The sequence below is a fragment of the Lemur catta genome, chromosome 10, assembly GCF_020740605.2.
Source record: "Lemur catta isolate mLemCat1 chromosome 10, mLemCat1.pri, whole genome shotgun sequence".
Taxonomy (NCBI): Eukaryota; Metazoa; Chordata; class Mammalia; order Primates; family Lemuridae; genus Lemur; species Lemur catta.
The window spans coordinates 50,169,544-50,181,153 of record NC_059137.1 but is presented as its reverse complement, the minus strand read 5'-3'; the positions used below and the strand labels follow the sequence as shown (position 1 = coordinate 50,181,153).

Here is an 11,610-nt window from a genome sequence, read left to right as displayed (position 1 = left end):
CTCCCAAGTCACCTAATTCTGTCAGTTTCACTTTAGCCAGCCATGTGTATTTGGTTACATACGTAGTATTTGTACAACCTTAGTATCATGCCTTTTCACATGATTATTTTAGATTGGAAACCCTAAATCCACTAACACAATTTCATGAACGCCAAGCTCACATTTGGATCTTTTCATTTCTGTAAACAGAGGATTAAATGCCATTTCTGTAGTAATGCCACAATTCAATTCTATTTACCTGTCCTGGTTTAAGCGTTCTTTTTCTTCTTTTTCAGTTGTTAAATTTTATCAGACCTGGGGCGGGGGGGTGGGAAGCACTGGTGGCTTTCCCTAATGTAATATAGGCATGAGGGATATTGAAACCAGGGCGGAGAAATGTTTTCTGTGACCAACCAAACGCGGCAAGGCACAGAGGAGCAATGATTTATTCATTACCCCAGACAGAACGCCACTCCTCCTTTTCAGGCTGCACGAAGCCAGGCTCGAAGGGCAGGAGGGCGGTTTGCAGGCAGAACTGCCTCGGCCACCTGGAATTCCTGCGAGTCACCTGAGTCGTGCGGGTGCCCGGACCGCCAAGCTGCAGCGACCCCTCCGCAGCCCGCGGATTCACGACCGACACCTCCGGAGGGGCGTCCGGGAAGACGCCCTCGGCACCCTGACCGGGACGCGGCCCGCGGGAGCCAAGGGGCCCCGCCCCGCAGCCGGCTCCGGCGCCGGCGCCCGGGCTCTGCGCGCCGCCGCACCTGCCCGGCCGGCCCCGCGCTCGGGGCGGGGCTTCCCGCGTCCCCTTTAAGAGGCCGCATCACCCGCCCCTGACGTCAGGGTGTTTCTCCGCACTCGCCCGCGTCCCGCTCGGCGCCGCGGCCCCGCGCTTACAGCCCCGGCGGCGGCACGACGAGCGGTGGCTCGGCGAGCGCGCCGCCCCGCCCGGCTCCCGCTCCGGCTCTGCCGCCGCCTGCTTTCTGCGCTCGCAGCGCCCGCGCGTCCTCCTGCACCATGTCGGTGGCCGGGCTCAAGAAGCAATTCCACAAAGCCACCCAGGTAAGGCGCGTGACAGGTGCGATGCGCAGCGGTCCCGGGCGAAGCTGCAGGCGGGGCGCTCGGCGTTTGCCGTCCGGCAGGAGCTTGGGGACCCCGGCCCGGCGCCTCGCCCGCGCCGACCGCGCCCCGCCGCGGCTGCGGCTCCGGGCGTCCCTGCGCTGGGTGTCCGCGCTCCGTCCCCCGCCCCGGGCTCGGTGCGGCGTTGCGGGCGCCCGCGGGTCCTCGGCGGCCCGCGCGGTCTCCCCGTTCGCCGTCCCCGCACCCCCTGGAGCCAGCGCTGCGGGAGGGGACCGTGGCTGCCCCGCCGCCGTGGCGAGCAGGTGCCCGGGCGGCGCGGCGGGAGATTATGTAAAGTCGCCGCTTCCCGGTGACCTTGCGGTGCCGGTGCGCCCGGCCGTCCCGGGATGTGCTGGCACGAGCGGCTTCCCCGCACTGGGGGTGGCTGCGGAGGTGCCCGCGGTCTGCGCTCTTCCCCTTCTCCCCACTCCGCCACCACGATCGGAATCTCTCCTTGCCGGCGTCCTCGGGCTCGGAGGGAGGACGGGGGCTTCCTCGGGGAAGCGCGTGCGTTAACTTTTCCCTGGAGAACTCCTTTGAGGTCCTGAAACTCCTCTGAGGCCACGGCTTGACCAGCAGTCTGCGCGTCTTTAAAAATTTCCCCTGGGTTTTGCTGCCTTGGCATAACCACATTGTTGAAGACTTAAAACCACCATGTATTTTAAAGTATTATTTTTAGTGAGCCTTTTACTTCTACATCTTGGCTGTGCCCGGTTTTCTTTATGGGGTTAATAAGCAGCGATTATAATAAAACTGATTAAGTCAGGTGCTAATAATTTAAGTCTCACTGGGCTCAGCTGAAGAATTTTACATAGCGAAAAATAAATGAATACTTGTGCTGTGACCTATTTCTTATATAATGTGTGTGATTACTGTTTTATTTTTATTCTTGAACAGGTTCAAGTTTAAGGGATCTTTAGCTAAGGACTTTCTTGGCTTACCTTTAAACATTTTGCATAATTTAGCCTTAAGTATTTTTTCATAGGTTTGCCTTAATTAACGGTGAGCTTTCTCATAATTTCTTGGAAGTAGTGAGGTTTTTCCCAGGCTCCCACAATAACAGCTCTATTATAAACCACATCCAGAAAAGATGAGGGCTGTGCTTTACAGATCTTCGTTAAGTTAGGGGGACAGATGCAGCGTGACATTCATCTCCTGTGTGTGTGCGTGCCTGTGCGTCATCTCTATCACCATAGACTTGATTTGATACGATCAGTTATGTATGTTTATGTCAGTGTAGGAAATCAAGAAAAGTAAGACTATTTCGGTTAAAAACGTCCCTTAACGTAATTATTTTTGCTTTTCTAGTTGGAGCTTTCTGTGACCTCTCTGCCAGAAATGTTTGTAAAGATAAGCGCATTGTTTGTTGGTGGAATTTGGAAGGCCTCTACTAACTTTGTATTTCAAGTTCCTTCAGGTTTAAAGAACCAGGATGTGTGCTGCCCAGGAATTCTTTGGCAGGACTTCTTTGATGTTACTGACGTTTTTTAAATTCCAGGTTCTGGTCACTTCTCAAAAGCAGAACTCAGCACTGCATTTACCAACACAACATCCCTTTTCGATTTTGATCCTGAAGATTTCCTTTGCAAAGCTTGGTGCCCTAAAAGGCAATTAGCCTTGGCTTTGGAGTGGGAAGGGCTAAGGTTTGAAACCCCCTTTGCTGTCTCTGACCTTGAGTGGGTTATTTAACTTCTGAATCTGTCCTTGCTAAAAATGAAGATAATACCTATTTCTTAGGGTTGATGTGAGGATAAATGAGTTTGTAGAACACACACAAAAAGTTTTAAATAAATGATAGCTACTAACATTGAAGATAATTTTATTAACATAAGATACTATTCCTTATACTAGTAGTAATAAGACAGAGGAAATTATCCAAACTAGATTTTTTAGCTTTGCTAATCTACAGAATGAGACAGCTAAATCCTGAGGTTGTATGCAGCTCTTAAGTTTGAAGTAAAAAATTTGAATTATGTCAGGAGAGAACATCTTGAATGGTTGGAGAAGGTCTGCTTGTGATGAGATAAGATTACTATGTATCACACTGAATCCAGATGAAGAATCAATTGATCATTTTTTTTCTTTAAGCTGAAAAACCTTTTATTTTAAAGGTGAAACAACACATAATCTCTTATCCATAACTTAGTGTAGCACAGTGTTAGAAAGCCAAAGGCAAAAATTACTCTCCTGTGTGTGTATGTGTATTTGGAGGGCATGTAAAGCTAGTGTTAATGTTTGCATGTGACAGAGAATTAGGGAAACAGTCATGTCCTACTTTTGCAGCCGTTTTCCCCATACAGGTCCATTATGTTATCTACAGAGGAAGCTTTTAGACCTAGAATTACTTCCTTTGGAGAACTTACATGACAAATTAATTATACAGCCTATGTTTATAAGTAGAAGGCTGCTTTTCAGGCAATCATTTTTCTTCTTTCTATGGAATTGAGCTTTTTTGCTTATGTTAAGGAGGGGTGACATTTGTGTTAATAAAATCAGTATACCTTTAGTGTTTGTACCACTGATTTGGAATTTTTGATCACGTGTGTCACAACTGTCCATATTAGAACTGAGTATTTCTGCCTTCTTGCTGACAGTTATTTTCAATATGTTTACTGTTTGGAGGTGAAGAAAGGCTTTTGCCAAATAAAATTTATTAGAGGAGAAAATCTTTTCACTATGTAAATATATTAAAATAACAAAAATTGATCATTTATTTTAATGTACTTTATTGCTCATAAAAATGTATTTACCATGCAATCAGAATAAACAAGGTATTTTTTTACTGTAAATTAGGGCAAATGAGCACACATTACTCTACATTTAGTAAGTTTTATTCATATTGAGATTTTGTTTTACAAAAGCAATGTCAGTTTTTTTCACTTGTTTTAAACTGGCAGCAACTTAGGTAAAAATAACTCTTGTTCCAAGGAACGGTGATGCTCTTACAAAATGTGTGGCTTTTAAAATTTCACTCTATCTTGCATTTGATGTGGACATATTTTGCTTTATGGCAACATGTGAAAGTCTGTTATAGAGTAAAATGTACTATGTCATTGCTTTAGTTTGCTAGAGCTACTATAACAAAGTACCACAAATCAAGTGGCTTCAACAACACACGAGTATCGTCTCACACTTCTTGAGACAAGGATGCTGAAAATCTGAGATCAAGGTGTCTGTAGAGCCATGTTCCCTCTGAAGGCACTAGGAAGGAGCTATTCCAGGCCACTCCTAGCTTCTGGTGCTTTGTTGGCCTTCCTTGGCTTGTAGATGTGTCACCTGATCTCTGCCTTCATGTTCAGATGGCATTCTCCCTTGTGTGTGAGGATACCAGTCATATTGGATTGGGGGCCCACCTGGCTCCAGTATGTCCTCAGCTTAAGTAAGTATACCTGGAATGCCCCGATTTCCACATACGGTCACATTCTGAGGTACTGGGGGTTGGGACTTTAACATATAAATTTTAGCAGGGGACACAATTTGACTTGTTAACAGTCATTTACATAAAATGATTCACCATGGTATTCTTCCATTACAGTTGATTCACCATCTAAGAAGACAATTCAGTCTGTAAATAATGTGTAGCTTTCTATTGCATTCAATAGGATATGCTTTCTTCTTTTTTAATGAGTTTGGTTAACATATTACTAAGGTCTGAGTGTGTCCCTGTAAAATTCATATGTTGAAACTTAATTGCCAATGATAGCATTAAGAGGTGGGGCTTTTAGGAGGTGATTAAGTTATGAAGGCAGGGCCTTCATGAATGGGATTAATGACCTTATAAAAGAGGTTGAAGGGAGCACCCCTACCCTCTCCACTGGGTGAGGATATGGCAGCAAGGCACTGTCATTGAAGCAGAGAGCGAGCCTGCCACAGACATGAAATTTACTAGCATCTTGATCTTGAATTGCCAGCCTCCAGAACTATGAGAGACAAATTTGTATTTATAAATTACCCATGCTATGATATTTTCTCATAGTAGCCCCAAAAAATTAAGACAGAAATATACCCATTATAGACTATATTTTCTGTTTTGTTTTAATCCCCCTCACCCCCAGAGAGACAGGGTTTTGCTCTGTCACCCAGGCTGGAGTGCAAGTGGCATGATCAAAGCTCACTGCAATCGCAGACTCCCTGGGCTCAGGTGATCCTCCTGCCTCAGCCTCCTGAGTAGCTAGGACTACAGGTGTACGCCATTATGCCTGGCTTGATTTTTTTTTTTTTTTTTTAAATGATAAAACACATTTGGGTAGGCTGTGTATTAGGATAACAGTCTGGTATGTGCTCACTGTCACACTCGGATTCTTTAACTGGGAAAATTTAATTACATTGGTGTTCTGTGCCTTTCTGTTTTAACTAATTTCTTCATGCTTTCATGACATTCAAAATACAGTATTTTATGTAGATGCTTTTCTCAGGAGAACATAACAATATTTTCATGCATTTGTTGATTTGGTGAGATGTTAAACTTACGGTGTTTAATTAAATATATACTAGTTATGACTTTGTCTGAGTGAAGTTCTCAGTTGTTTAATTGCCTGGTCTAAGCAGTAGAATCTCTGCTGCCTTTAAAATCTTGAGTGTGGGTTATTGCTTGAAGCAGTGTTCCTGTACCCTTTGTTAGGTTCTTAGCCTGATGCCTATACTAGGCTGCAGCGGCCTATGTATTTTTTTTTAATTATAAGTCACATTTTATATGTGCATTTCTCTGAGAGAGAGGGTCCTTTGCCTATCTCTGGCTTCTTAAATGAATTCCTAATCACTGCCCCTCCCCTAAAAAATAAAATGCAGTGTAAGAAATCGATCATGTCATCAGGAGATAATGGGGTGGTTCTTATAATAACCATTCTGTTACTGGACTTTAGAATGTCTGAGCAAAATGCAGCCTTCTCTGAATTAATTTTAGGGACAATCAAATATAAAAAAGATCCTTTCCAGAGGTGTTGGGATTGAATAAGATAATGCTTATGAGAGTGCCATGCTTGCATAATAAGGATCACTTGAACCATGTAAAACAAAAGGTTAATGAGCTCAAACTCACTGATACACTGGCACATGGGCCTTGGGGTGTAGGAAGGAAAGTGGCAACTAAAAATGATTTCCCTCAAGACTGAGATTCCTCGATTGAAGTTTTTGCTGACACAGTTATGTCTTTGCAAGCTTTTTTCCCCACAGTGATTATTTAATGTTTTAAATTGACTGTATGTGAATTTTTGTTTCAGTCTGTTTGGAAAATTTTAAAGTATCTTCCAAATTAATTAGAGCTACCCTAGAAAATGGCAAGAATTGGTTGGAGGAAATGATGACTGTTATGAGGACAGATGTCATTGTGGGAGGTAGAGGTTTGATATTCAGGGAAGGGAGGGCTAAAGCTTGCAGAGCAGGTTCCATTCTGCCAAGTTGCTTGTGCTGTATGCAGAGTCTCAGGGCGTCAGGCAACCCCAGGACATTCTTTAGAGTGGTGGCTTGAGGAAGTGGAGAGGGAAGGGCGAGACCCACTGACAAATGAATAATGACAACTGAGTGAGGACTGGAGTTTAAGAACCACTCCAAGGTTTAAAGTGGATACCTGGTGGGGCTTTCTAGGGATTAGCAGTCTTTCTGAATGTAAGGCCAGATAGGCAAGATACTAAGTGGCTAAGTGGGTCAGAAATCAGCAGATTCCTTGACCTCTCCTTTTTTCCTTTTTGTTCTTTTAATCCTTTATGCCCTTGTTCTTTTATGTGATGGTCTATCAGGTGCCACAAGAGGGGACCCAGGAAAGCCTCAAGGAAACAAAGTTTATTGTGTTCACTAGAGTTATGGAATCGCTGTCCACCAAGAGGGGACATGGGGGGATGAAGGGAGGAGCCATGGGAGCAGGCTCACCTGAGCAAGCGGGGAAACAGGTGGGAGCCAAGAGAGGGTGAGACCTGTGGTGGGCGAGAAGGCAGAGGGCTCAACCTTCACACACTGTGTACCTGGTCACCTGGGTGTGGGGATGTTGAGGCAGCAGGAGACAAAATGTGAAGCTTTAAAATTTTACTGTAGAACAGTAGAACCCTTTTCAATTTTTTTTTTTTTTTTTTGAGACAGAGTCTCGCTCTGTTGCCCGTCTAGAGTGAGTGCCATGGCGTCAGCCTAGCTCACAGCAACCTCAAACTCCTGGGCTTAAACGATCCTCCTGTCTCAGCCTCCCGAGTAGCTGGGACTACAGGCATGTGCCACCATGCCCGGCTAATTTTTTCTATATATATTTTAGTTGGCCAGATAATTTCTTTCTATTTTTAGTAGAGATGGGGTCTTGCTCTTGCTCAGGCTGGTCTCGAACTCTTGACCTCGAGCGATCCACCCGCCTCGGCCTCCCAGAGGGCTAGGATTACAGGCGTGAGCCACCGCGCCCGGCCTCAATGTTTTTTGATTTAGATTTCGTTTCCCTAGTAACTTTAGGTGACCAAATACTTAAGAGCTGCAGTCCCCAATCCCAGGGCTGTGGCGCAGTACCAGTCCGTTGCCCGTTAGGAAACAGGCCACCCCTCACCACCTGAGCTCCACACTACCATCCCCCGACCCATGACACCCCACCCCAACCCAGTCTGTGGAAAAATTGTCTCCATGAAACCAGTCCCTGGTGCCAAAAAGGTTGGGGATTGCTGCTTAAGAGTGATTTATATGGTCTGTAATGGACCATAAAGACTGAGGGCTATAGCTGTACTTATTAAAATGTCATGATTGTGAGACCCTGTCAAGTGTTTTGTAGACTGTCAACAAAATATTTTGATGTGATACTAAATCATTAGCTGATGTCTCATACTTCGGGAAATAATTTTATGAAGAATTTACAGTTAGCACAACTTCTAAATTCTGATATGATGATGTACTTGCTCTACCCTAATCTGCCTCCCCCACCCCCTGGGTCAGTTTGTGTACAATATGGATGAGTGTGGAGAAGCTGTCTTTAATGCTTGCGCGGAACCCCCTCGCTCCTAGGAGGTTTGCTTAGATGCTCAGGCAGCTGAAGGACCTCTAGGCAGTATTTTCTGGCCTCTTTTGAATTATGATATGTGAAAGAAATAGAAATATCTTATAATTCAAATTGAACTTTCCCCATAGATGCGAACTGGAGCAGCTTTATAATGCTAAGATAACTCAACATCAAGGTATATTGCTTGTTAGGCACATAAAACAGTTTGCCTCTACTTTTAAATATACAAGAAATATTGTCCCAGTGAACACTCCCATTTGGGAAAGGAACAAACGGGAGTTGGGGGAGTTGGGGCAGTCGTTGCCCATAACAGTGATGCTGAGGTGCTGTGAAGTCTCCGGCTCCGACAGTAGAGGAAGTTCCTTGATTTTACACTGTGGTCCACAATCTGGGAAGAACTCTTTTGTTCTTTCTTACATTTGGCCAAATCTAACGAGTGACAGATTCTTTGGGAACTGCATAACTTAGTCAAGTCCTGTTTGTAAATGTTTGGGGATTACTTTATAGTCACCGGCTTTTGACTACTCATAGCTGATTTGTGTTATAAAATTCCTTCGGAAACTTCGCAGACTTCTGATCTGTTTTCTTCCTGTCAGTTTCGTATGCCAATTACTACAATAGAAACTCTTTTTTAGGCCTCATATCCAACCAGCAGAAAATTAGACTTGGCTGTTAATCTGAACTTTGCAAGAGGGCCCAATACTTTGGTTTAACCAAGAAGCCTTAATGGTACTTTGTTGCTCAAAGCCCTTTCTGTTCTTATTTCCTGTTATTTGCTTCAGGGATCCAGGATGACCCTGGATGGGTTCCTCCATCTTTAACACATGGTTTTCAAGGTTGCCAAAGGGCAGAAGTATGTTTGGACAAACATGGGAGATGTTCATGGGCCAGGCTGGAAGAGGAAAGTTGTAGGCAGAATGTAAGACCTTCAGTGACTCTTGCGCTGGTATAGTCCCCTTCCATTTGAGTGTGAGTACAACCTTTAATTGCAGAAAATATATCACTCTCGAGATTGTAACTTCATAAGGCAAAAGGGAGATTATATGGTTGGATTAATCTCATGAGCCGTTTAAAAGCAGGCATTTCCCTGGCTGGTAGCAGAAGGAGAAATCAGAAAGATTGGAAGTATGAGCAGGACCGGACATGCTGTTTTTGTTTGCAAGATGGAGGGGCCACGTGAGAAGGAGTGCAGGCAGCCTCTAGGAGCAGAGAGCAGCTCTTAGATGACAGCCATCAAGGAAAATAGGGACCTTAGACCCATAGACTTAAATAATTGGGTTCTGCCAACAACCTGAGTGGAAGGGATTCTTCTCCCAGAGCTTCCAGATAGGAGCCTGGTCTCACCAACACCTTGATTTTTAGCTTTGTGAGATCTTGAACAGAGAGCCCAGTCAAGCTGGCCCAGACTTCTGATTTGCAGAACTGTGAGATAATAAATGGGCATTATTTTAAGCTGCTAATTTTGTGATAATTTGTTATACAACAGCAGAAAACCAATAGAAGGAACAGTCACTTCTGTTTATGTTCAGTTAGCTAGAACCTGTAACATGGCCAATCCATGGCAATTTCAGTGCAAAGCAAGAAGGCAAGTTAGTCTAGCCATGTGCTCAGAATGTAAAAGTGGGTTTTGGTTAAAAGTTAGAAGTTTCTGGCATCACTCGAATCTATAATTAACTAACATTAATTTATATGGGTCTGTATATTTATGTGCTTATAAGTGTATGTATATGTGTGTATATGCCTATATCCATGCACAACATAAACACATTCACATGTGAAATTTAAGTCCGGTTTGCTGAATCTTACTACATAAGGTTTAATGTTCCATGTGCCTTTTTAAATACAGTTTATATTTTATAGTTTTTTTCCTACAATGCTTACGCTTTTTGATATTTAGATGTTTTTTCTTTGGTGAAGCAGTTTATTCTGTGTCCCTGATGAGTTTTAAATAATGGTACTGTTAAGTCTGGGCTGCCTCTTAGCTTGGTGGGCTTGGTAGTACAGTGACAGCTTCATTAACATTGGAATGGAGAGACTGTATATCTGTGAAGAAGTTTTTGAATTATTAGCCTCCAACAGTGTGCTAGGGATTTTTACCAGTGAAAGTAGAGTAGTTGGCTGTTAACTCTGTATCTGATTTTGTGTTTGTGGAAAACTGATGCCAACATAGACCAGTGAGATTACCTTACCTAGTATGGGCACATCAGATGGCTACATGCTAATTTGTTTATTAAGTTGTTGAGGCTTGGAGATTCGAGCAGCACACTTGACTGTTGTTGTGTAAGCACTGGGGTGAGAGCAGTAGTGGGCCCCGCAGCACATGGGTCATTGTGATGTTTTAGCCACATGTTCTTTGGCAGGATTTGTGGATCCATAGCTCTGAATGGTTTTCTGGGTACAACTGGTAGACAGTTGCAGACATCACTTGGAAAGGATGAGGTCTGGTGCCCTGAGATGTGGTTTAAGGACTGGGTGTCAGTCAAGCAGCTTGGCTGGGGAGAGCATAGCCAGCCCGGGTTCTGTGCCTGAGTGATAAGTAACCTGAAGGTGCAGTGTCCTGTGGACTTAAGTCCAGGGTGGGTACACCTTTGACCCTTGTCATTCTCTGCGTATACTGCTCACTTGAGGTGACTCTGGTGTGCCTCTTTCTGTTGAGTTAATGCTGTGCACAGTGGCTTGATGGCCATATTTATACCATTCATTATTTAACTACTTAAGTGGCTACATCTCTGGTCATCTTGCACCATCTTTGTACACTAAAGGAAATGTTTTTTGGAGATGTTCATCATTAACACTTCTGTCAAGATTTTACTCATGAAAGTTAATAGTTTGTTATCCAGAGGTCCTGTTCTTATGCTCAACATTGCACTTGGGTTCTGTCTTCTATTGCACGTTGTAATTAAGTTTAACAAACATAAACTTGTTCTTCATTAAGCTCTTTTCCATTCGTCTCTTCTGTTAATATTATTCTCTGTGTACCTTTAGGCCCTTTGAAGCTCACAAATCTGAAATCTTTACTCAGTGTGGATTTTCCAGAAAGATACCTATAGTGCTCATTATCCACGTGTTCTAGACCTGGAAAACTACGTTTTCCTAGCTCCAACAAAAGCTAGAAAAGCTTCTCATTCTTTACAAAACTTAAATTGTTCAACAAATATTTTGTGATCATTAAGATGCATTTAATTTTTTTACAAGCTCTTTCAGCTACTTTCTATGTTTCAAGGTATACAGATTAAAGCATTTTGATCCATTTTCACCATAAACCACCTTATGTGTAAGGACATGTCTTAAACAGAAAGCTTATCATAAAATCTCTATGTCAATTGTTTGTCTAAATTTGATGACTATTATCCCCTTTACTTTTATGAAGCAGTGAGTTATGCTGATATGTGACATGTACTGGCTTACCCTTTATAACATCTAAATTCTTGGTGGTGCTATCTCTTAAAAAAAGAAAAAAGGAGGAACCAACATGTCAGAGGTAAATAAGGATTTAGGAATGGGGGTTGCAACGGGGATAGAAGTCAGAGGCTACCACCTGAGAGGGGTGA

General features: G+C 43.6%; 1 protein-coding gene across 1 annotated transcript in view; it reads left to right on the top strand.

Annotated features, from left to right (window-relative positions):
* Positions 1 to 817: 817 nt before the first annotated feature.
* The window catches only part of SH3GL2 (SH3 domain containing GRB2 like 2, endophilin A1), a 192,936-nt gene continuing 182,143 nt past the window's right edge, over positions 818 to 11,610 (top strand). The window contains exon 1 of the mRNA XM_045562185.1: positions 818 to 1,041. Coding sequence (XP_045418141.1) covers positions 997 to 1,041 — 45 coding nt within the window. The 5' untranslated portion in view covers positions 818 to 996. The remainder of the gene's footprint in view (positions 1,042 to 11,610) is intronic.